We start from the raw sequence: 27,039 nt of genomic DNA on the forward strand, positions 1-27,039 counted from the left end.
GCCCCACAATTGCTAAGACCGGCCCTTCATAGATGACTCCTCTAAACTTTCAGAATATAAAATAAATTGGAGTAAATCAGCTGTGATGCCTTTAACCCTCTTATGCACCATCTAACTTCCTTTTCCAAAAATCAAGTGGCAAACATAGACGTTTTTCTGGTTCGAAAATCACTATCTTTTTGAAATGACCGTTTCCTAGATGTTTTTGTGCTTGGTGCATTCTTCTTTGTGACCATTATCGAACAATAAAAAAAAATCCAAGGGAAAAACACAGAAAAACAAGCCATTGGAAAGCCAGCATTCTTAATAGACTGGCCTCACAGACATTCCAGCAGAGCAGTGGAGCACCGTAGTGGGCACTGCAGTGGAATTCACATAAAAGGTCCCAGGTACTCATCTCACCATTATCCCCTTATATTGAATGGGCAGCTCTCCAAAACCCACAAAAAACCTACTGTACCCAACTATACACCACTACAATAGCTCTTATATTTATTTTTATTAAAAATGTTGATATATCGTGATTTCCCAAATGAGGATCATAGAGGTTCACAAATAATTGTAAAAATAGTTTAACATGTGGGTACAGTAGCTTTTTGGTAGGTTTTGGAGAGCTCACACTTTCCACCACAAGTGTAACAATTAGAGTGGGATATGGGCCTGGGTTACTTTCTACAGTGTAGTGCACTGACCACTTGGCTACTCCAGGGACCTACTTGCTGCTCTAATAGGACTGGCCATAACATCTGAAGCTGTCATAGAGGCTGCTATGTACAGTTTCTTTCACATCTTTGGGGGCTGGGAGGGGGTCATTGGCCACTGGGGGAGTAAGGGGTGTCATGCCTTAATCCCTCCAGTGATCATTTAGGGCACCTTTTTATGACTTATAGTCGTGACTGAGACAGGTCTAGACTTTAACTTTTAACGCTGGACGTTTTTGCTTTGTTTCATTATGGCAGGAAAATGTCCAAGTTTTGGGAATGTGCAAATCCCGACCTCAACTCGCCCACTTGTGATTTAGACGCACTGTAGGTGAACTGCACAGAAAAATGTCTTAAAATGGGTTTCAAAAAGAGCAATTTGGATATTGTTGGGGAAAACAAAAAAGTCCGTCAGCCACTTTGTGCTCCTTTTTGGACATTTTCCTGTTTTGAAAATGAGCCCCTAAATATCTGGAGATCTGGTATAGCCAGTGCTTTTTTTGTAGGAAAAAAGGTACAGGTACAAGTACTCATCACCTATGGCTCTGCCCCTGATAGCCACACCCCTTATGCCAACCATGGTGCATCATTGAAAATATTATACCAGTATAGGAGAAAAAAATAACTTGTGATTTTTTTTTTCATTATAAATAATTTCTATAAGATGTTACAGCTCAAGTATACCTAGTTCAAAATAAGATAGCAGATGTAAATTCTCATATTGGACATATTCCAAACACTAAAATGAAAATAAAATGATTTTTTTCTACCTTTGTTGTCTGGTGACTTTGTTTTTCTGATCATGTTGGTCCCAGTCTCTGATTCTGCATGTGTTCACTGCTCCCTCTGAGTCTGCCCCAGAACAGGAAGTAACCTGTTCCGGGGCAGACTCAGAGGGAGCAGTGAACACATGCAAATTGCGAACTCGGAGACAGGGCAACAGGCGCGCGCCATGGCACACCCCTAGCGGCATGCACCCGGGGCGGACTGCCCCCACGGCCCCCCCCCCCTTGGTACGCCACTGATTTTAATACTAATGAGCTGGTTGTAATACATTTGCATTGGATTATGGGTAGGTGCAACTGTGAATGGTAAAAGAAATGCAGAACCCCTTTGTGCGTTAGATGCTGAATAACATGCATGCTACACTGGCTACAACCAATGTAAATCAAATGTTGCAAGCACGGTAAGCTTTGAGAATTCCCCACCTCCCCCCCCCCCCCCCCCGCCCCCGAGTACACTACATCTAGCGCTTTCTCCAATCCAGCTGTCTAATTAGTCGAAGAAATTGATCAGAATTCTCTGACAAGACCTCTCTCTATGTACTGATCTGTCTCAAAACAGTCCATTTGCTACTGGCATACCCCTAGCCAATCTAGTTTTCAGGATATCCATAATGAGTGTGCATAAGAGTCATTTGCATGCAGTTGATGTGGGGGGGGGGGGGGGCTTATTGTATTATCCTTGAGAATTATTTATTTTCTGCTATGAGGAAACAATTTTCACACAGCCTCATATACTACTGAGTCTTGTGTACTAATAATGCACATAAACCTAAATAAAGCATATAATTAGTAAATAGGCCCCGCTGACAATAATGGGGCTTGTATTGATTGCAGTAAATTAACACACATTCAATGGAAATATTTCAGAAGTCACAGCAAGAGCGAATCCAACCAAATGTATTTTCCAGAGGATGATAAACCTTATAGAAATTTGGAAAAAAAATCTCAGGAGATCTTAAGACTTTTAATGATATTTATTTGATTCTTGCCTTTCAAGTTGCTGTTCTCTCATTGGCTATAATGTTAAAAGTCTTGTACTGAAAATAACTTTTCAGTCTGCTGTTGATTACTTTGTCTGCAGTTATGAAGAAGGCAATTTTGAAAAGGCAGCAGAAATGTACAAGAGAGCCATGGAAATTAAAGAAGCTGAACCTTCTCTGCTAGGGGGGAAAGCGCCTTCCCACCACTCATCAAGTGCAGATGCATTCAGTGTAAAGAACACTTCGTCTCCAAGTACTTCTCTGGACCCAGACCATAGGTGATGCATGTGAGTTTCAAGAAAGCAACCCAAATGATTAATATGTTGAGAAATAATGCAAAATCACAATGTTAAGAGCAGCTACTAAAATAAAATCTCAATCTATATATATATATATATATATATATATATATATATACTTTCATAGGAGCCAACTTTTCAAAATTATTGGGGGTGCTAAGTCCAATGGAAACAACCCCTCCCGGGACACATACAAGGAATTTTCTCAATATTGGGGGTGCTCAAGCACCCACAGAGTCGGCTCCAATGTATACTTTGGATGGCAGGAGAGGGGAGATGGGATACATTTAAATACCTAAGTATATAAAGGCCCTTGAGGCAAGTCTCTTTCAGTTGAAAGAAGGCTTTGGAATGATGGGGCATAGGATTAAGGGATAGACACAGACGTAATCTAAGGAAATGCGTAACAGAGTGGTGAACAGGTGGAACAACCTCCCATTGGCAGTGGTGGAGGCGAAGACTGTATCTAAATTCAAGAAATCATGGGATAAACACAGTGGATCTCTAAGGTAGAGGAAGACGTGGAGATCAGTTAATCATATGGAATGGGTAGACTGGATAGGTTTTATCTGCTGTCATTTTCTATATAAAATGAGTAATAAGATTGGCATCTAGCATGATTGGACTAGTCAACCTATCATGGTAACATGCAGTGTGCTAATTTTGCAGATTAATGCACCATCCATTGCATTTTTAAAAGCTACACATGTTGTGTCCTTGATTTTTTTTATGTTTTTTTAAATTATGGTTCCCCCTACAGTCTGTTTCCTGAAAAGTTTAAAGAGATGCACAGCTGAAATTACTAGATTTTAAGGTGAAAATCATACAATATGTATTGGACATACAATGGCAGAAAAGTGGTTGAACTGGCACAAGTTTGAAAGGTGTGGGCAATACTGGCATCACCAAAGCATGATGAGTAATAGGTGAACCTACTTCTGATATGGGAAGTTCAGCATGTACTACTGAATTTTCTCTGGAATATAATCCAGACCTTCCAATTTCCTGAAGGTCTGTGTTCATTCTTTTCTAAATGTTACAATATATTATCATAAGCCATACATCTTGTTACAAAAAAAATTATGTAGAAGAAATAATATAACTAAAACCCAGTGTGATCTCTGTGTATTCCTCAAGTGGGAGGGGGGATCCATACACAAGAAAATATTCCAGAGCAATAAATCAAAAATGGTGATATTGTTCAGTCTTGCTGGCATACTCCTATGATGTTAAGGGAAAAGTAGCTTCTACCATGGGAATCACAGCAACAGGTGCTACCTGACATTCAGCTAAGTTAGCATTAAGAAAGGTTGACAATTGTTAGAGCTCAAAAACTATATGTCTAACCGTAATAGGTTTAATTAAACATTTACAAGGAAATCTTTAAAAAAAAAAAAAAAAACAAACCCAAAACAACCCTACTTTTGTGTATTTTTTTTAGCAACATCAGGACAGAGTCAAACACAGTGACCCATAGCATGGAAGACCTTATACTGAAATTAGTCTTGGTAACCAGCCTCGATCAGAATCCAAAGCACAAGTAACTAACAACCCAGCGGAGGCCACCTGAATAGAAGCCGAAGCTTCCAAAGATCAGTAAGTTTCAAATTGTTGATGGTAAGCTGCCACCATGCTGACCAGGCTCCTCCCCTTGTCTTCCTAGAATGAGACAAGGAGAAAGCTCTCACCAAAAGTGGAACCAATTCTGGAGGCACCTTCAATATCAGAGTTAAATATTTTTTTAACATTTCCACAATTTAAGAACTTCCAGTTTCCTCCTTACTTTGTGAGACTTTAACCTTAGCTTCGAGTTCAGAGAACTGCTGCTTGACCCCCCCCCCCCCCCATTATTTCTTGTTGTAGATTTGAGACTGCCTTCAAAGGGCCCTCAATTGTCTTAACTAAAACCTGAAGCTGGGCTGTCAAGAGTACTCCACCATCACCTGTCTGTCCAAAATAGTCTTAAAACAAAACAAGCAGGTCTCTCAGAAGATACTGAGGAAGGATTTAGCAGGCTCCAGTGCTTCGATCGGGGAAATAACATCCAAGGAAGTTGCCACTTGCTGGATCGAGAGGTGACCATCGACTGACACTCCTTTACTGAAACCCTTAGTGCCATACTTAAATGATGTGGAGAGCAGTCAAGTTACTAGGAGGGGGAGCTGATGTTATATGAACCTTGTCCTTCCAAAAGACAGAGATGGCTTCTGTAACTCCTGGTTGTAAAGCTCAACAGTAATTTCACTGAAGGTGTTTGTTCCTCTGGACTAAGTAATGTCCAGCCCAGGAGACTGAGTGGCATCTCCTTCTGTGTCCATTGGTCCAAACAGACTTACCAGATGAGTACCAGTCGCTGCAGCCTGATTTATTCATTTACCCTATTACAGACACTGTTGCGACTGTGAAGGACATGCTCCATACCTTTATATTTATGACCCATCTGAAAACAGAAGTAAATAAGAACAGAGAATAAAGCTGCAGCAGGCCAATGCTGGTCTCATGTCATCATCTTGGATTTCCCCAATATTAAAGGTTTTTGTTTTTTTTTTTAAATAATGATGATTATACTTTTTTTCTTGTTTTTTATAGCTTTATTGGCAGCTCTAATATTGAAAATTGTATCATGATATATATATATTTTACACAGTGATTGTGGGGGGGGGGAGGGGATGAAAACAAAGACATTTATAAAAGGTATCCTATAACCATGCTCGTAGATAACTTGTGTAACACAAATTCTAATAATGTACCCAGAAAACTTTCACATTTTGTCAGTGGTTTCCCTTCATAAATTCTGTTTTATTCTCTTTAGAAGCATATATTTAAACCTCCTTGATTTGTGTTGATATTTATATATTTTGTTAAACAGTTTCATGTATTTTTGTGGGTACGGTTTTGTTACAGTAACATAGTAGATGATGGCAGAAAAAGACCTGCACGGTCCATCTAGTCTGCCCACGATAATCTCATATGTGTATACCTTACCTTGATTTGTACCTGTCTTTTTCAGGGCACAGACCATATAAATCTGTGCAGCAGTATTTCCCGCCTCCCAACCACCAGTCCCGCCTCCCATCACCGGCTCCGGCACAGACCCCGTATAAAAGTCTGCCCTCCCCCATCCTAGCCTCTCAACCACCAACCCCTCTTCCCCCTGCCACCCAATTTCAGCTAAGCTTCTGTGGATCCATTCCTTCTGCACAGGATTCCTTTATGCCTGTCCCACACATGCTTGAATTCCGTTACCGTTTTCATCTCCACCACCTCCCGCGGGAGGGCATTCCAAGCGTTCACTACCCTCTCCGTGAAGAAAAACTTCCTGACATCCTTCCTGAGTCATAAAATATGAAAGCCCATTACATACTTGGTAACAGAAATTTCAACAAATTTTAATGCATATTTTAATAAGGTTAGAATAGTTATAGAAATGTACATATCTCTAAAATAATTAAGTGCATGTTAGCCATTTGTTTAATGTAAATAGTACTGGGGTTGTTATTTTATACTGCTGAGAAGTGAGCTCCCAGTCTAGCCTCTAGATCAGTCCAAACTTGGTTGTGGAGGCCCCCCCCCCCCACGCTTTCAGGATAGCCACAATCAATATTCATGAAAGCGATTTGCATGCAGATCTCTCTTGTGAATATTAATTGTGGATATCTTGAAAACCTGACTGGCTGGAGGGCCTGCAGGTTTGAGAACCACTGCCCTAGATAGATGAAGAGTTTGCATGAGCTACAGCAAACACATTAGAAGAAAACTGAAGCAATATACACAAACCAACTGTAGATTTGGAAAAAAAAAAACACATGATCAGTACCTTTACTTTATTACTGCAATGTTGCTGTGACTTTCAAGGCTGCATGGAGCCAGAGCCACAGGCACATTTTGTAAAATAGATATGTGTGTATAGATTAGAGGAGTCTGGCAGGCATTGGAAGCGGATGGTATAGTAAATCACTGGTGGGCAGCCAGATCCCAAGCTCACAGTCTGCTGTTAATATCAGGCATAAATGGGAGTCATTGGAGCCCAGGTGGAAAGATGCAGAGAGGGAGCAGGTTTGGGTGCTAGAATGGAGTTGAAATGGGGTGAGATTGGCATCTGGAGCAGGTTCAGGATTCAGAACTGAATGGCAGTAGGGTGAGTGTAGGCCTAGCTGCTCCTTTCTAAGCATGGGCAGGAAGAAGTGCAGTGGTCTGTGAACAAGTGCAGCTTAAAGCAGGAGTGGGCAACCTCTGTCCAAGGGCTACAATCAAGTTGATTTCCCCAATGAATATTCACGAGATCTATTTGCATACAATGGAGGCAGTTAATGCAAATAGATCTCATGTATATTCATTGGGGGAAAAACTAAATGGGATTGTAGCCCTAGAGGACCAAGGTTGCCCACCCCTGGCTTAGAGGGAACACTGCCACTTCGCAATCTATACGTTACGAGCAGGTTTCTAAATTTACATAGAGGTATAAATGGCACAGTATAGAGAAACCTGGAGGCACCCCTAACAGTCAGGTTTTCAGGATGTATAATGCATATTCATTAGATATTTGCTTGTGCTGCCTCCACCTCTCATGAATATGCATTGTGGATATCCTGAAAACCTGACTGTTAGGGGTGACTCCAGGGCCAGGTTTGGGAACACTGATATAAATACTTAATGGCCTCCTGAAGCTCTTCTCCTAGAAGAATAAGGGGTATTACACCTGTGTAATTTTATTATTATTTTTTTTTAATGATGATGGTTGCTTTCTCCCTGCCAACCCAGGCAGAAGCCAAGGAGCAACTGCAGAACAATAAGTCTTGTTTATTACACCAACACAGAGAACAATCAAGGTGTACTTTGACCTGCAGGAAGTGTGGACATTTTTCAAATAACCCATTTAACTAAGCAGGAAATTACACTCATTTGTGTAGGATACCCACACCCAACTTAGTAATATTTAACATTCAAAACCATGATGGTGGTATATATTAGGGCCCTGAAAGTTAATGGAGAGGTGTTTAAGGCTGAAGGTTTACTCAGGGTGCCCAATACCTTTGCACTGGTCCAGCTGATTTGCTTCTTTCTGAGGTAGTGATATTTGTTTACTTAAGTATGTAAGAGAACTCAGCCACTATCCACTTAACATAATGTCTCTGCCCCCCCCCCCCCACCCAAAAAAAAAAAATGTACACTAGCTACTGTGCTTTACAACAAACAGCAGCACAAGGCTCTCACCCCTTAAGTTATGCACATTATTACAGACATCAACTACTGCTACTTCACACTAACTTAGGAAAATGGTGTTCTACTTTTTTTATATATATATAAAATACTGAGCTTCTTGCTCTTGAATGTGGCAGAGATTTAAATATGCATCTCTTTTCTCTAGCAGATACCTATCCTGTTTATTTTCGAGGGAGATTGCCGGCCATCTCCTGAAGCCAGCGAAATTGGGCTAAGCAAAAGCTGATTTTGGCCAGCTCCAACTGCTTTCCGTCGCAGAGCCGGCCAAAGTTAACGGGGGCGTTGTTAAGACATGGCCGGCTTCAGCCAATAATGGGGAAAAAAGAAGGCCGGCTTCACTTGGTCCATTTATGTTTAGGACCAAGCCTCAAAAAAAGTGCCCCAATTGACCAGATGACCACTGGAGGGAATTGGGGATCACCTCCCCTTACTCCCCCAGTGATCACCAACCCCCTCCCACCCAAACAAAAAAAAAACCCAAACTTTTTTGCAACACGTGAAATGTCATACCCAGCTCCCTGACAGCAGCAGTATGCAAGTCCCTAGAGCAGTTTCTTGTGGATGCAGTGCACTTCAGGCAGGTGGACGCAGGCCCATCTCCCTCCCCTCCCCTCCCCCCCCCCCCGTTACACTTGTGGTGGTAAATGGGAGCCCACCAACCCCCCCCCCCCCCCCAAACCCACTGTACCCACATGTAGGTGCCCCCCTTCACCCATAAGGGCTATGGTAATGGTGTAGAGTTGTGGGGAGGGCTCAGCACACAAGGTAAGGGAGGTAGGCACCTGGGAGCAATTATTGAAGTCCACTGCAGTGCCCGCTAGGGAGCTCGGTTGGTGTCCTGGTATGTGAGGGAGGGACCAGTGCACTACAAATGCTGGCCCCTCCCACAACCAAATGCCTTGGATTTGGCCGGGTTTGAGATGGCTGGTGTTGGTTTCCATTATCGGCGAAAACCGATGCCGGCCATCTCTGACATTTGGCCAGCCCCAACCGCATTATTGAAACAAAAGATAGCAGGCCAGCTTTTTCGATAATACAGTTCGGGACTGCGCTTTTGCCGCGCCAGCCATCTCTGACATTTGGCCAGCCCCAACCGCATTATTGAAACAAAAGATGGCAGGCCAGCTTTTTCGATAATACAGTTCGGGACTGCTCTTTGCCGCACCGGCCATCTTTTTCAATAATAGGGTTCGGGACTGCTCTTTGCAACGCCGGCCCTATAGATGGCCAGCCCCATTCGATTATGCCCCTCCATGACTCTTAACACAACCATATGCTGGGGGTGCACTAGAAGAACAGTGCTTGTAAATGGGAGAAGGGGTAGATATAGAAATACTGGTGGGTACGGAAAAGAGGGAGATGGTAGTTGAATTGCCTCAGACAGGGAAAGTATAAGGACATTACTGGTCACCCTCCCCCCCCCCCCACCTTGAATGATTAGACAAGATCCCTTTTGAACTCAACTTGGATGTCTCTTCCCCCTCCCTCAGTACAAAATCTGGTCTTCATAAATAGAGAACCCTTCTAGCAACAGGTTCCCTTCTCCTCCCCTGTAACCATAGCACCTATGTATTAAACACAGTGGGCTGTTAGGTTGGTTACTATAAGCTTTCTACATCAATAGTTTCTTTGAATTTTCTTTATACAAAAACATAACGGTTGTATTTGGCTGAGTGTGGGGGTTCCTGCTTCTGTAGGACTCTTGCTGTAGATGAAGCTCACTGTTTGGTACTGTTACTTCACACTATTTTGTACAATGTATATTTGCTGGATTCCTTAATAAACTTCTGGTTTAAAATAAAAAAAAGTTAGCTGTGACAGTCCTGAGCCCCTTACACTATAGGCTTGGGAACTTTCCTCCAACCTGGTAATATACAGGCTTTTTACACTTTAATTAATCCACACCAACTACAAAATAAATAATGGAACCATGTCACATAAATTACAGCACAGATTTTCATACTTCCATCCACAGAGATCCTAGTTTTGATTTGGAGCACAAATGCATGGTTTAAGGGGGGGGAGGGGAGAACTTGAATTTTATCTTTTAAAAAAAAAAAAAAGGTGGCAGCAGTATCATCATAGAGCTTTGTTCTTGCAGTACGGGACTATTCAAATTTCAGGGCTAAGTTATTCATAAGGAGCTCTTCTGACATAAACCCCATTCTGCTCCATTCTTTGCCTAAACTTTAGATGTTCCTCATCTTGGCCATGAGTTCCTCTAGGCTTTGCTCCGATTCCTCCACTGTTTCTGCTGCTGGCAATTCATTTTCCTATGATAAGAAAAGTGATTTAAAAAAAAAATCCATCACAGCAAAGTAGGCAGAAAGGTACTAGACAAGCTCACAAATGCCACGGTTTTACACAACTTGCTGCTCTTAGTACTATCAGAAAAGTAAACACCAGTTCCCCAGTGCATCTCACTAACTCACTATCATCTCTCCCCTCAGCTGAAGAACACTATGTTTGCCTTGCTGCACAGGTAAGCTAAACCCTTTACACCCTCCCCCTCTCACTATATTTGTTTCCAGATGAGGCAACCAAAATGCTTAAGTTATAGTTGTACAAGCCCAGAGCTTGTTTTGGGGGGGGGGGGGGGGGGGGGGGGGGATTTTGCGCCAACCTTTTTCAGTAGTAGCTCAGAGTGAGTTACGTTCATGTACACTGGATATTTCTCTGTCCCAGGAGGGCTCACAATCTAAGTTTGTACCTGAGGCAATTGAAGGTTAAATGACTTGCAAGACCACAAGGAGCAGCAGCGGGACTTGAACTGGGCACCTTGCTGTCAAGACTGATACTTGACCACTCTTCCACTCCATGATATTCTATTTTATTCCCTATTCCTTTACAAATAATTTGTTTGTTTGTTTTTTTGTCAGCCATTACACACTGATCTATGGCTCAAAACCACAGAATAGGTCTAGCAACTGGCAGCAAGTCTATAGAGTAACACTTTAGTGGCCAGAACTCGATCATGTTTTCCATACTGGACCCTGCTGCTATGGTAACAGATAGCTGAAGCAGCGTGCTGCCACAGCTAGCTGAAATTCTTGGACCATCATGGTGCAATAGTAATTTACAAAGCCAGCTTGCCATTGGTCTGAGTTAACTAAAGGCTAATAACTTTACAAAGAACAGAATTTTTGATGGACATGCAGTCACACTTCAGGTCACATATTTTCCAGAAGAAAATGACAAGACTGGTTTTGGGACGGACAGCACTAAAACACTTCTCTATTTCTCTACTAAGGATGAGGTCTTGCAATAGGATGCCAAGAAAGTTTGGAATATGAGGGGACAGACTATGAGCCACAGGTTACAGTTTTTAGTTACATTTTATTCCATTAAGTATTTTTATTCTGTAACCTCTTTAGCATAATCATGGCTAGCTTGAGAAGGCAGTTTAAGAATATTAACGTTTGAAGACATTGTTCACGACAGATTCTTTTACTAGATTATTACTCCCTATCTACATCACTTTACACTTGTCCATCTTAAATTTCATTTACTGTTTAGATGTTCTGACCGTCTTGCAAGTCTCTGCAGCTCCTCACAAGCTGATGATGAGTTAACAACTTTGAATAACTATGTGTTAGTAAAAGATCCTCTACATTTGTAGATAAGACGCAATCACGTTTTTGGCACATGCTAAACTTGGGTGCGCACTAAACGTTAGAGATGCCCATAGGAATGCATTGGCATCTCTAACATTTAGCACACACCAAAAACATGAGCACACCTTAGTAAAAGACCCTCTTAGTCGGCACTCACTACTCCCTAGTCAAAGGTCACCAAGAATGAAGATCTGGAGTGGGGGAAGGACACAGTGGTGGGGACCGTGAACATGCAAAATCTAGGGGGACACAAGAAAAGAATGGGCCTCCATATTAGGGGGTCTGCAAATGTATGGTTGCCTAGGGCCTGATATGGTGTAATCTGTCCATGCTCCTATCTCGTGACACTTTCTGTTCCTGGGGCTCAGGGAATTTGGATTTTCATGTGTAGCAATGGGGATAATTTTTAAAAGCATTTTTGCATGTATAACAAAATGTGCATCTTTATAAAATACAAGCACTATAGTCTATTTATAAAATAGGCTGCAAATATGCACCCTCCTGGCGAAGTCCATTTTTAACTTGGTTGACTTATTTTATCTAAGAAACATCTCCATCCCTGAATTACTAAAATATAGCACTAGATAACCCACTCCTCAAGACACACCCAGCCAGACATGGTGTCAGGATACCCACAATGAATAGTACATAGGATTATGGATGAGAAATTTGCATACACTTTCATTGTGGGTACCCTGAAAACTTGACTGGCTGAGTGTGTCCTGAGGACTTGGTTGAGAACTCCTTCTCTAGAGGAAAAATGCTGCAGAAAATAAATTAAAGCTGAGTGCATGCCAGAGCCACTTTTATGGTAGGTTCAGCAACTGCTGCAGTAGCCTGGCGGTACTTCCTGTTTAGTGAGCGGTAAGCCGCTTAGTGAAAGGGGCCCTTAATGTTGTGCCTTACAATATTAGCTGGAAAAAGTTTTAAGTACACTGGCTCAGGCCACAAGCTCTCTCATTCCTGTTATTAAAATCCGGGATTTTGAAAAAACGGCTGTTGTGTCGTTCGAAGCGCTATGGGATGTTACATATGATATGCATTCTACTTTACACCTTTTAATAGTGGAGAAACGTAAGGATATTAAGATAATTGCTGGTCTAAGCACAAGCCAGTGCTCAGCAGTCCTCTACATTGAACATTCTGGAAGCTAAAGTTCAGACTCTGTGAAAGATAAGACTCCTTCTTTGTCGACTGGAATATCTGGAGAACCCAAGATGCAATCTGAGGATGCTCAATTTCCCTAAATCACCTTTGATTGCTCCTTTAGAGATGGTGAAAAAATATTTGGTAGAGACTTTAGGAATAGCTAGTGATTCTTTACCTCCTATAACACGGGCGCAATACATCTTAGCCCAAAGAAGATCTTTAGGAGAATCCTCTACTGTCCCTAGAGAGGATAACTTGAGTGTGACCGCCTTTCTAAAATCTTGGTTGGAAGTTGTTACTCAGAGGACAACGAAGGTGGTTACTTTTGCCTTGGAGCCAGACTAGAATGCTGCTGTATATAAACTATATTTGGACTCACTGTTTCGGGGGGTCAAAAGTGAGGATTTTTCCTGATTTAGCAAGAGACAAATGAAGGGCTAGGTTACAAGCCACAGGCACCAATTCTGTTTTGTGATTTCCTTGTTTATGTTTTATAGTTTTTGAAGGCAAATCATATCAGTTTTTTTCATCCTAAGCAGCTGGAAGATTTTCTTGTAGCTAAAGAAGTTAATGTCATTGTATAACCTGCTGCTACTCAGAGGTTGTGTGTGTGCAGGGGAAAGATTTTTTAAATTTAATTTTAATGTTATGTTTTTAAGGAAGTGAAAGGCACGTGCCTTTTACTTTATTTCTATTATTCTTGGATCTGTATTTCTTTTCTTGTGGTCTATAGTAAGGATTTATTACTGTATTGATATTCTTGATTATAATGTTTCTGGATTTTTGTTTCTCTCATCTTTTGATGGGATATATTATGTGAAAATTCAATAAAGACAAAAGAAAAAAAAATAGGAGGGCCTCACAGAAAATGATATGGCTGATGCAGAAAGAGTGCTGGAAGTGTTCATCGACAGGACAGTAGGGCAACATGACTGATGTGGAGATAATCGAAAATGTTACTGCTGAAAATCAGGATAAGGAACCTGCGCCACCACCTAGATCACATAGGTGCTTGCAAGTCTGCAAACGGGACTTAAATTTCTTGAAACAGAAAAGGTATTGTAGTTTCTCTTTCAGTTTCACAATTAAAACGCTTGATTGAAATCATCAAAAATAAGCAGAGATGCAATAAAACAATCAAAATACATATGGAGTGCATTATGATTTCCCTTTTCTTTAATTTTATTCTATAATACTGTATAAGTTGAATGCTGAAAACTGGGTTGAGATTTCTAATGCAATTCACTTATACTGTAATGTGATTCTTTGGACCCCAAGCACCACGTTATAACGGTGTATGTGCCTATGGAACTTTGTAAGTCTTTGAAAATACACCTCTAGTGTTGTGTTTACTGGCTCCACTTTCCTGTTATTTAGATATTCCCACCAATGGTCATAGAACTGTCATCAGATCAGATGATAAGTTGCTTTCAGCATGTTTAAATTTAAAAGTGTTTAAAATAGGAGGTTAAAGAAAATGCTTGTTTTTTTTAATCTAGAACAAATCACTTTCTTACTGTCCCCAACAATGTCTTTAGACAAGTTTGTCTTCCTCAAAAGAAAAAAAAACAAACAGTAAAAATAACCTTTGGAGCACTATTTAACCCCAACCTATCTGGTCATGGTAATTTTTAACAACATAGATCCCATAGTTCCCTTTTATTACTGTTTGCAGCCCCATCAGTCCACTGGTAGGCGTATGCCTTTCACTTTAACATTAAAATGAAATTTTAAAAAACCTCTCCTGCACACACATCCACTGGCAAATAAACTATCAGACCTCTGGGTGGGCAAATGTGAATAGCTCATTGGTGCATTTCCAGTCTTAAATGAAAAGAAATGAAGAAACCCTTTTGAGTACCTTGCTTGGAATGGTGTATGCTACCGTGATTCCCTCTGGCAAAACCGGGATGGGACCGGAGGCAGCCTTCAGTTCCTCTTCCGACACCTCTGAAACCAGCTCAATGCCTGTACAGTGAAGAAAAAGGAGACTGTTCAGCACTTATTGGTGCATCAAAGTCCTCTTAGGAGGAACCAAAGAGATTCAACATTCATGCACACTTTTCAAATAAGTCAACATGGTGACAGTACCCTGGTCACAAAGTAGGAATCAAAATCAATGGAAACATTCCTAACTTAAGTGGGATTACTGCTGTCTTAGCCTGTGCTTTTTGTAGCACATCAAGCTTCAGAGGCACCTCCTCCACTAACAGGGAAGCAAACGGCTCTGAAAGCACCAGCTAATCCTGTCGAAGTTAGGTCAGAGTTTTTAATGAGAAATTCAGCGAGAGCTATAACACAACAAACATTTTTATTTAAATATTTTTATTCCGCTTGATCCAAAGTTTTCAGTGGAGTACATAATTACATACATAATATAAAATCAAACTAGACATTTATGTGATCTTCCAGGTACAAGAGAAGCAGCAACTGCATAGCTGTTATAAGCTATTAGTAACCTCAGTTTTAAACTGATGGCAGAGGAAAAGCAACCATTTGTTTTTAAGTTTTCCACAGAACGAGTAGTGCTACTTTATTACAATGCATATTCAGAGAATGACATTTTTGCGCAATAGCTTAGTGGCTGTTTCAGTGTCAACTCCAGAAATTCTCTAAGGAAGCTACTTTTGAACTTGCAAACACTCAAAATCCCTCTCTGAAAGCAGAAAGAACAACTTCCCCAGTCCTCACAGAGGAAATAACAAATGCAACTATTCAAAAAGTTCAACTTGACAAGAAAAGCTCAGTGTTTCTGTCATTAGTTATAACAAAAAAAAAAAATGCAAAGAACCGCAAGCACCAAAATGACTTTCCCTGGTTTGTGGTTTTTAATAACTAACCCCATTCGTTGTCTTCATGTACTATTTCTTCCTCTTCCACCACAACCTCCTGTTTCGGATGTGCTGCTGCTTTTCTCTACATAAGAAACACAGAAACAAGTTCACTTTAGTTAATGTTTCTTATCAATTAAGGTTTATTGGTTTTTATTCAGAATCAAACAACTGAACAAGAAGTCTAGGCAAAGGCATCAAGCTGTTACATGATAATAAGCAAACAAAGAGAATAGTAAACAAAAACTCCTTACAGTAGAAAACTAGAAAACTTATGATCCCATTTTATGAAAAAAACCTCACTACCACCCTTCCCCATAATCCTTTTTCCTGTCAAGGTTTAACAGTTTTATTCAGGATCTAAAGAACTATACATCAAGCAACTAAACAACAAATCCAAGCAATGACAGCCGTTTGTGACAGAAGAATAGACAAAAAAAATAAACAAACCCACAAACCTTAAGATCCTGAGTTTATGAACCATCCCCCTCTTTCCCACACTACCTTAGAACTACAACTGAGATTAACTGTTGTCCGGACTCTTATGACCCAGGTCATCTTTGAAATGATAATGTCCATAACATTAAGGCATTCAATCTGCCAGTTGCGTACCAAGGGCAGGGCGGTGGGGGCGGCTCACCCCGGGTGCAGGTCGTAAGTGGGGTGGCTGCTTCCCCCCCTCCCCGATTCATGCGGTGCTGCTGGAATGAAGGTTCCGTTCCGGCGTTCCCCCCACCACCACCAGGCCTTTTAACTTCCAGACCTCCGGGAGCGTGCATCAGTGATACGAGCGCTGCCTTTGGCCAGCCCCGGAAGCCTTCTCTGTATAATGTCCTGCCTACGCAGGAAGCTGTACAGAGAAAGCTTCCGGGGCAGGCTAATGGCAGCTTTTACATCACTGATGCTGCCGGTGGGCCTGGAAAGTTTGCAGGTCTGCAGAGCGGGGTAGGGGTGGAGAGAGCCGAGGTGGAAGAGCGATGTTAACCTGACCCACAGGGAAAGGATAAGGGGGAGTGGAGAGGAGGAAGATCACCTGGCGATGTCAGTTCAAAGGTGAAGAAGGGGTGGAGAGAAGAGGGAGAGCAATGCCAGACCTCAGGGGAAGGGAAAAGGAGGGTGGAGAGAGAAGGAAAAGCAATGCTGGACAGAAGGGGAAGAGAGGGTGGAGAGGCAGAGAGCCATCCCAGACCTCAGGGGAAGGGAAAAGAAGGGTGGAAAGAGGAGGGAAAGTGATACCAGACCATAGGGGAAAGAGAAAAGTAAAATATACAGTAGATAATGGAAAGCAGATGAGGATGGGGAGAGGAGAGATAAAGATGGAGAGAGGGGGAGATGCTGGAGTGCATCATGTAAAAAGGAGCGAGGGGGCACAGGCTGGATGGAAGGGAAAGAAAGGGCAGGCAGTGGATGGAAGGGGCAGAGAAAGCAGGCAGACACCACGTGGAAAGGGGGAGATGGCAGACAGGATAGAAGAGAGGGCAACAGTGGATGGAAGGGGCAGAGAAAGCACTTAAAGGGATAGTCACCTAAACTTCTAAAATCATTTAAAGGAGCATGGTACTAAATCCTAAAGTGAAATATTTATACAGAATCAAACAAATCTTTACTTTCTGCCCTGCCTCTCTCCTTTTTGGTGGTGGGGGGGGGGGGGGGGGGACTCTTAGGCAGATAAAGAGCAGCTGCCCTGCACTATTCTACAGGATGTGACATCACGTGTTTCAGGCAACAGATTTGTTAAATTACGATGTAGCAGCCATCTTTGCCAGGGACTAGCGAGCAGGAAGTTTGTTCGTGAATGATTACTTCTGGCAAGTATTCCTGTTTCAATTACTTCTTAAGAATTTTATCTTTTAGGATCCAGCATTTTTCACTTATTACAGTTAGATTTGACTTGAGTTTGGTCTTCTACTGAGCAATGTTTAGTTTTTAATTTTGTAGGTATCACAATTTTTAGATATCACATTTTTGATTTAACTTTTTATCTTTTTTGAAAGTTACTCACGCCTTGATACAGCACTTCTCTAGTGAAACTATGGCCAGAGTCGCCATGCTGAACCAATGACTCACACATTTCCCTGCACTCGCACTTGAAAGCTAAGTTTGGATTTGATTCTTTCATGTTTTATTTGGATACCTCATATACTCTGTGGAGATAGCATTTATGTATATCAAAGGGATATTTGCCTATGACGAAAAATATACCCAATATTTACATACATAAAAACTCCACCCTTGTTATTAACTTATAACTATTGGGTTGGAGGTTGGGATTGAATCAGAAGCTTTTTCCCTTACCCTTTCAAATACTACAAATGCACCCCACAGAGTTATAGTTGTTGTGTTCTTTTGAGAGTTTTCTTTTGCCAATTACCTTGAGAGTTATATTTATATGACTGGATTTGGTACTCTCTTCCTTTTCATTGGTGATATAATATTGTAAAGTTACACTGTGATAGATCTGAAGTTTAGCTGGATATAACAGACTAAAACGTATTTGTAATTTGTATAAACGGCCACAAAGCGGAGAAAACTGTTTATGCTGAAGACAGACTTTGGTGGAGTAGTTCTGAAAGTACAAACTCTTATAGCCTTCATAATCCAGGGTTTTACCACTTCGGACAGCAGACAATATCTCCATTTTATGATAATAGAGCAGTCTAAAAATGTCTATCCTGGGACGTTCCACGGGTGATCTTTTGGGACCCAAGCGGTGCACACGTTCCATATGCAAGGCAACAGAAAAATCATAGCAGGTTTAAGGTCTAGACTCTTACAGCCTCAAACCAAAATACCCCCCCCCCCCCCCCCGAGGACCACTCCCTACCCCTCACTAACCAAATCCCACCCTAACCCCCCCCCCCCCCCCCATCTAGGAGGTATGTTGAGTCCTGTCCCAAAAGCTATTAAGAGCCTGACCATGAGCGACTGGTGAAAGTGAATTTAAATATGGGTTCCAAACGGCTAAAAAAAAATCTGCCATATAGGATGTTTACGAGCCCCATAGGATTTCCAAAGCATCATGGCATGAAGCTTGTTGCGCCAGTACCTAAATATGGGTGGGGAAGCCAGTAGCCAATGATTTAATATACATTTCTGAACCAAAATGTAGGCTTCCCCAAGAAATATTGAGTCCATGAGAGAGATATTGTTCAATAGAACCCCTTCCAGAGAAAGTGGAAGAAAAATGCCCGAGAAGCTGTTGCAAATATGTCTAGAGAGCCACCTGGAAAGAGTGAATTTTTCTACATGTCCACATGCCATGGGAAAATGTGTTATATTGAGTGTTACGTTTCAAACAACAGGGAGTGTCAACTCACCCCGAGTGTTAAACTGTGCTCTAAGAGAAATAAGCACGATGAAGCACCCGATAATGGCATTTCCAAAGTTCAGCTTGATGTACCACCTGCGGGATTGGTATAAACAAAGGAAAACCCACTGAACACCCTAAAGGATGGCCAATATCCCTGGGCCATGCGTCCTGCAAAGCTACATATGAAGGAATGGCCTGTTTAGACAACAGCTTATGAAAACATGAGATGGACACCTGTCCAACCGCGTCCCCCTTGACATTTTCACACAGTCTCGAAGGAAAATTGAAAAGTCAAGCTAAAAGGCAGCAAACTACAGCAATAGCTGACTGATTGGCGGATAGTTTTATGTACCACCAATTGAAAAGAAAATTTGTTGTAACTCAGCATAAGCTATAAGAGTACCATCAACATGCAACAGATGCTCCAATTGCGTGATACTGAATCTGCCACTGCTGAAACACTGAAGGATCAAAGTTATATGTAAGTTCACAGGCAAAGAATTCCAAAGAGAAATGCCTGCAATCTGAAGTATTGCTGAACGGTTGGTTTCAAGTCCAATACTCTTAATGGAAGGAATATCCAATAAATGTTTATCAGTAGAATGTAAACTGCGAGATGGCTGATAATATCTTAAATATGAAGCTAATTGCCAGGGGTGCATCATTGCTCAATACCTTAAAAATCAAGGTCAACACCTTAACCCTAATCCACCAAAGCACAGGAAGCCAGTGTAAATCCTTCAAAGCTGATGTAATGTGATCAGATTTAGACAAACCTGTCAAAAGCCTAGCAGCAGAATTTTGCACAATCTGAAGAGAATAAATCATTGATGTAGAGAGGTCCAAGTACAGAAAATGACAGTAATCCATAACAGTAATCCAAAGCTTGCAAAACTGTCTGGAAATTTACCTCAGACAACAAATTCTTCAAACACCTTAATAATCTTAACCTGAAGAAGGCTTTCCGAATAAAATTCCTTATTTGAAATTTGCAAGTTAGTTTTGAATCTAATAGAACTCCAAGATACTTTCGGTGACTAAAACAATCTCAGTATCCACAAAGCTGAATGCACCAGCCCACAACTCAGGATGTGAATGATTCAACAATATCATCTGTGTTTTCCCTACATTTAACTTCAACCTATTGGTGCTAAACCAGGATCCTAAATTCTGCAAGCACATCTTCAAAAAAAGACAGCATGTCAGGTTTCCCCCCCCCCCCCAGTAAAGTGTTCTATCATCAGCATAAAGTCAGTATTGCATACCCATACCAGAGATAACACAGCAAAACTGGAATCAAGTAGCTATTAAATAGAACAGTTTAAAGAGCGGACCCTTCTGGTATACCCGTAGTAATCAGTATCCAAGTTGAGTTCTCCTCGCCCAGACTCTAAAATAACATTCAGTTAACAACGGAACCATTGTAAGACTGTTCCCTGAATCCCTAAAGAACATAACCGACTTAGTAAAACTTCATGGTGAACCGTGTCAAAAGCGGCGGAAATATCCAGGAAAACCATTAGATATTCCTCACCCCGATCAAATCCCGCATGTATCAAATCAAACAGCATTTCAGTAGCGTATTTAGATCTGAAATCATATTGACAAACAATCAAATCATTCAGTTCAAGGAAATCATGGAATTGATCCAACATAAGCCTTTAAACGTCGAGATCGGACAATAGTTCACAACTTGTTAAGGATCAAGTGCTCCACTCTTCAGCAAAAAACGAACAGCTGCCTGTTTCAAAGTCCCAGGGACGATCCCCTCTGATGGTGACTTGTTCATGATAGTAGACAAAGGATTCAACAAGCTGGCTTTTAAAGATTTAATAATCGTCTGTAAATAATTTTCCAAGGAACACAAAGGATTAAACTTGCTCATCACAGCCTTAACCTGCTCCTTAGAAATTGTAGAAGAGTCAAACCACATACTTCACACCGCTAGACTCTTCAGAAGGCAAAATTGAATTATTAAAAGAACTTGTAATATCCACTACTTTCTTCTGAAAGAAATCAGCAAACTCTTGACAAGAAATATCACACAGAGGTAACACAGAAGATACAGTAGTTAAGTTCTTAACTGTTCTAAATAGCTGTTGAGAAGATGCTCTATGCTTCCATCATAGAAACACTTTTTTGCCCTCAAAGTCTCCTGTTGAGAGGTATTCAAATGCATTCAATACTCCATCAGAAAGACAGTGTCTGGCCATTTTTGCCATTCACGCTCTTTCCTTCTAAGCATTTGCTTTAAAGACCTCAACATCCGTAAACCTGGGGGCGCTACATTTTTGCACACACAACAGTATTAAAGGGAGCAACTAGAGCCAAACATTGAAATTCAGACTCATACCAACAACGCAAAGCATCCAAAGTGGACAAAGTATCCAAATCACCCAACATTGGAATTCAAAGTTATTTCTCTTTTAAAGGATCAATTGCACTTCTAAAGGTCTTAAGTAGCTTGGAAGCAAAACCAATGGGTTTCCTTAATATGGGAATTGAAAGATCAAATAATGATCAGACCAAGGGACTGGAGACTGTGAAATAGTCACAGAATGGCTATTTAGAAAATTTACGTCCAAAAAAACATAAATCCAGTAAATGTCCTGCAGTGTGAACAGGAACAAAAAATCTGTTTCCAGCCTAAGCCTAAACAAAAATGATTCAGAAAAACCTGAAACAACTAAATCAGTTGCAACTGAAATCAAAATACAGGTTAAAAATCGCCCAACAAGATGGTATTGTGTGATGAAATGCCATTAGTAAGCAAAATATCAGAAATAATAGAGACATCAGCATAACGAACCCCAATGTGGGGGTAATAACAGAGAAAAATATTTAATGCCAGTGAGGTGAGAACCAGAACCTCACACAAGTTAAGATTGATGTCTGTATGAAGGCTAGTCCATACTTTGCTAATATCAATAAACCACCTCCTTTCTACCCAACACAGACTTCACAAAGATATTGTAGCCCTCAGGACAAAGTTGATTAACTAACACGGTGTCCGCATCATATAAGCAAGTCTCGGTTATACATAAGTCAGGACAATAGGTGTCACGCAAATCTCTCAGAAATTCAACTTTGTTCCTGACCAGGTATTCACAAGTAATAAAAACAACTTTGGGGCCTGATGATTAGAAGAGACCTTTGACTCAGTTTTGACAGGAGTTAAGCCACAACAACAGGACATATCTTCCCCTTCCTAAGATCACAGGAATAGCACTCATTGTCTAAATAAAAAATATATATTAATCTGGCTAAAGACATTTACTTCCAAATTCACCAGTATCAAAAAACGCTCATGACAGATGCATCCAACCTGGGTTGGTGAACTCATGTAAATGAACTCCACACTCAGGGTTTATGGTGCAACCAGGACAACACACAAAAATAGCTGGTTGCCATCAAAATTATATCAGTAACTGCCTTTGTTATTGTTTTTCCCCCCCTTTCTGTTGAAGGCTGCCTATAGCTAGAGAATCCTATGATGCGTCAACTTGCTATTCTGCTTGTACTCAGAGAAAATGCCTATAGTGGGAGTTCTCCTTAAACAGCAGGATACAAGTCTTCATGTACACACACACTCTGCTCAAGCTAAATATATAGACTGAGGTAGCCCGGTAAAACTGTGGCATTTGGGAACTAGAACACATGTGAGGTGCAACATCTGAAAAGCTTTGGAGTGTATTCTAAGCTGGTGAATATTTCCATGCAAGCTTCATCAGTGATGCCACCCATGATGCGAGGACTTGTATCCTGCTGTCCATAGAGAACACCTGCTGGAAGGTGAATAATTTGTTTTTCTTTCAAGACTCAAATAGTCTAGGGCCAGCATTTATCAAACTTTGTTTCGGCGACCCATTATCAAGGGTATAGAAAGCACACAACCCCGGGCGGCCTACCCCGTCCACCATGCTGCTGCTCCTGGCCCTCCTGCGGCAACATAGCCAATGTTACAGTCATCCTCCACCTTCCTTGGAGCCACTGCATGCACAAATATAGCATGAGCTTGACAGGCAGTGTGGATTGATGCCGTTTTATGTTTTTGGCCCACCCAGATCCTGATCCCAAAAGCAGGATTTGTGACCATTTGTGGTCATAAGCTATAGTTTAGGAATCCCTGGCCTAAACCTACTTAAGCTTAAAATAACATATCCCTGATGCTATATTGGGTGATCTAGCATCTAGTGATTGTGTGGATACATATGTGGAGAGGGTTAGTTCAAAAGTGAAAGCTCTAGACTTTAGGGACTACCTCTAGTAGCTGTTAGATGAACGGAGGGGAAGTAGAAAAGCAGTTAGCAAAAATGGAGAGAGCTATTTTAAAGACCAACAAACCTTTTATTAGGAAAGTAAGAGGAAACAAAGGCCACTTTGGATCTCAAAAAAGTATCTGAAAAAGTTAAAGGAATAGAAGTTAGCCTTCTTAAATTAAAAGAGATTGCAGAAAGAGAAAGACAAGCGACAATATCAGGAAAAGCTAAAGAGAATCTGGTAAAAGTCAGGAAAGCAATGATACAAATGAAAGAAATAAAATAGCCAATATGGTAAAAAAAAAAAAATGGGGGTATCGGGTTTTTTTTTGTTTTTTAAGATATAGCAATAGGAGGAAGTGCACTTTGGCATTGTGGGACTCAAAGATGAAGGGAGGGAATATACAGTAGAAACTGGTGAGGAAAAAGCAGAATTGCTTAACAAATATTTCTTTTTTTTTTTAGCTTTATTATTTAAATTTCAAATAAATATAAAATCACAAGCAATAAGCACATTAGCTACAGAAAACAGGTTGGTAAAGAAATAACTAATACAAGAATAAGGCTAATCACCAGCATCTATACTAGTCCACAAAACTAGGGGGGAGGGGCAGGGGAGAACCAATCCATAAAATACAAGCAATAGTTAATGAAGAAATGACATGATCTAAATGAGCAACAAAATGTCTAAAGCAGCCGCCAAGTCAAACTATCTGACTATCTGATCGCAGCTTCAGCAGAAGGAACCACCACAGCTTGGGATTCAAGTGTCTTGGCAGCAACAAAGGCAGTCAACTGCTGAGTTTCATAGAACATATAATGTGCCCCCTAGTACTTAAAGCAGTTGCATGGGTATCGCAAAAAGAAAAGAGCTCCCAACTTCAACACTGCAGACTTCAAAAGAAGAAACTGTCGCCTCCTCCGCTGTGTGTCCTTAGACACATCTGGGAAGAGCCGAACTTTTGCATTCATAAAAGCAGCGTCTTTAGTGCAAAAAAAATCCAGAATAGCAAGTCCCTGTCTGGGTCCAATGCACAAGTCGCTAATATTGCAGCTACAGGGTCAGAGTCCGATCTTTGTAGAAAATCTGTTAAATCCAAACTGTCCAACTTCTAAAGGAGGGAACTTTCTCAGTTCTCGCCTTCCTCTTCGCCTATGGGAGATATGCAGCTGTGGAGACTGGTGGTACTAATTCTACAGGCACTTTCAAAATGATCATACATTTTTTATACATCTCAAGAGCAGATACAGCTGGAACACATGGGAAGTTTATAAATCTTAAATTCCAATTTGCATTAACCAATGCCGCCAACTTGCAGTGCATACCAAAATATTTTGCTGAACCTGTTGGTTTCTCTCAGTTTCAGAAACATGCTGATTTAACCCACTACTATCTGCTTTAACAGTGCTCTGTTGTAAAACAATCCATCTTTTGAGAAAATTACTCTCATCTGGCCCAGGAAGGACTTTTCCAAACTCAAGATGCTTTCCCATAATATCTCCAAAGTTATTAGCTTAGGTTTACCCATGTAATAAGAGACAGTTCAGTTATACCTGGTGCCATACTAGCAAAGGTAAAGTCTACTCCTTGAGCTCCATTCTGTCCCAAAACCCAGGGCTGGTCCTCTGAATGCTGCATGTCCCCATATGCCAGCATGATCTCAATCCCCACAGCACTTCCTTCAACTGTGGGTTGCTTTGGGGCCCCTCCACCGTCGCTCTTCACACCAAGCGGCAGCTCAGTACTCCCCCGCGGCATAGGTGGAGGGAGCCGCAACTACAGGATAACAAGACTTCAGGCTCAGGGGAAGTTAATGGCCCACCTTCTGCTTCTGCCATTCCCAGCAAGCTGCCCGGAATCTATCCTGCTGCCTCTGGACAGCGCACAAAACGGTCCACCAGCCCAGACAACACTGGGGCTGAAGCCTCTGACAACAGATGCTGCACTCCTTTGTGCTTCTTGCCCATTGGGTGGAACAGGTAAGGGAGGAAAAATAAAAGGAAAAGAAACAGAGCTGGAGTTCAGCACTGCACATCTGCCATCTTGTAACGTCCATGGTTAACAAATATTTCTGTTCTCAGATGAAGGGCCAGGAGTAGGACTGAATTATTTTTATTTGTACACATTTAATATACCCGCAAATTGAACCTAACAAAGGCAGCTAAACCGTTTACAAAAGTAAAATCAAAGTTCTATGCTGAGGATGGGGGAAGGGAAAAGGAAGGGTGGGCTGATCCAAGGTTTAGATTGAAAAGGAGGGAAGAGAGAGGTTTTGAGAAGTACCTTGAAAGACTGAAGTGGCATACTCACTCTAAGAGAGAAAGGGAGAGAATACCAAAGCTTGGGCCCTAAATTACTGAAAGCAGTATCACGAGAGAGGGAAAGATGAAGTGCAGAGGGTGAGGTAACACACAGTAGGCTGTCAGGAGGAGGAGCGGAGTTGCCATGAAGGGGAATAAGGGATAAGTAGTTTGTATAATAAGTAGGGGAAAGGAAGTGAGGTAGACCTTAAATAATTTTCAGAAGACTTGTCTACCTTAAGTTTTGCTAGCTCCTCATGAACACAAGTGATGAGGCTGGTTGGGAGAAATTGAAGGAAGTTGGGAAGTTCTGTCGGCTCCAGTGTTTGACCTGTTCAGTGCCTCTTTAGTCAGGAGTATCCTTTCCTCACCCACCTTAGCTGTAATTTTTCACAGAATAATGGCTCTTACCATGTATTCTTCCTGTTGTTTCCTGCAATTCTTATCATCACAGTTTGGGTTTGGTTTCATAGCCATTGTAGGAAAGAAATCCTGCATTGCATTATATCCCAGGTAAAAACTCACAGTGCCAAAGTTTAACAGATATCTGGAAAATGAGGAAAAGCATATTCAAATAATACATATGGTGCGGGCCAAAAATGAAACTGCCATAGAGGCACAGTAAGTTATTTCAGCATGCATTTCTCTACAGTTTTTCCATCTAGAATATTCTACAGACCTTGAAACCCACAGTGGATAGCTGTCTAAACCTCATGCTCTCTCTACTAAACTGAACATTCTCTGTAGATACAGGCTACAAACCAACTCCCAGACACCCTAACTGAACTACAACCCCATCCTCCTCAATCCATGCCCCCCTTCCATGGAACATTTGGCTTGACCTGTGTTGCCTGACACTGGGAGTGCCATGGAGGCACCTCCATGGTACTCCCCATGTCAGGCAACACAAGAATCTAAAATGAAAGACTTTCCTGCACATTCCTCCTGTATCCTCAGGCTGGCTCTGTTGGATCAATCACTGTCTATAAGAGCATTAACTCAAGGCTCAAGGGCCGCCTGTACTGCTCGTTTTAGACGAGTGTGGCTTGTTTGTACATGACTCACTTTGAGCAGAAACATGTCTATACCTCTTCCCAGTTTTCGCATGTAAGACTGTGGAAGAGGTATATTGATGATGTAATAATGTTCTGGCATGGATCTAAAATTGAGCTTCTTGGATTTGATAGTTTAAATGCAGCGGATTCTTACATGAAATTAACGTTCCGTATTGACACTGTAGAAATGGAGTCTCTGGATGTCAAAATTGTTAAGACTGAACATCGGGGTTTTTTTTTTACTACCATTTACCGTAAGCCTACTGACCGGAACACCCTGCTGCATTATACAAGTTTTCATCATGTGGCATGCAGGCGGGGTGTTCTGGTCGGTCAGTTTTTGAGGTTGAGGTGGGTATGCTCGATGGTTGAAGAGTATAGAGTCCAATCTAAGGATAGGATTGAGCGCTTTCTCAAGAGGGGGTATCCTCGGCGGGTTGTAAAAATGGCATTTAAGAGAGCGTTATTTGCGCATAGGTCTTGGCTATTTTTGCCTAAAGTAAAAAATTTACAGAGACTGATATCATGTGTT

The 27,039-nt window shown here is 41.3% G+C and overlaps 2 protein-coding genes across 3 annotated transcripts in view; one reads left to right on the top strand and one right to left on the bottom strand.

Annotated features, from left to right (window-relative positions):
* Nucleotides 1–4,599, top strand: part of LOC115472384 (nephrocystin-3-like) — a 228,543-nt gene extending 223,944 nt beyond the window's left edge. Inside the window, exons 28-29 of the mRNA XM_030206641.1 lie at nucleotides 2,568–2,753; nucleotides 4,207–4,599. Of these exons, the coding sequence (XP_030062501.1) occupies nucleotides 2,568–2,748 (181 nt within the window). The 3' untranslated portion in view covers nucleotides 2,749–2,753; nucleotides 4,207–4,599. The remainder of the gene's footprint in view (nucleotides 1–2,567; nucleotides 2,754–4,206) is intronic.
* Nucleotides 4,600–9,838: 5,239 nt separating this feature from the next.
* Nucleotides 9,839–27,039, bottom strand: part of UBA5 (ubiquitin like modifier activating enzyme 5) — a 42,894-nt gene continuing 25,693 nt past the window's right edge. For both annotated transcript variants that reach the window (XM_030206655.1, XM_030206664.1), the window contains 4 exons: nucleotides 25,864–25,999; nucleotides 15,592–15,667; nucleotides 14,613–14,719; nucleotides 9,839–10,261 (listed from right to left, as the gene is read on the bottom strand). In XM_030206655.1, the coding sequence (XP_030062515.1) occupies nucleotides 10,178–10,261; nucleotides 14,613–14,719; nucleotides 15,592–15,667; nucleotides 25,864–25,999 (403 nt within the window). In that variant the 3' untranslated portion in view covers nucleotides 9,839–10,177. The remainder of the gene's footprint in view (nucleotides 10,262–14,612; nucleotides 14,720–15,591; nucleotides 15,668–25,863; nucleotides 26,000–27,039) is intronic.

The sequence above is a fragment of the Microcaecilia unicolor genome, chromosome 1 (assembly GCF_901765095.1).
Source record: "Microcaecilia unicolor chromosome 1, aMicUni1.1, whole genome shotgun sequence".
In the NCBI taxonomy this organism is placed as follows: Eukaryota; Metazoa; Chordata; class Amphibia; order Gymnophiona; family Siphonopidae; genus Microcaecilia; species Microcaecilia unicolor.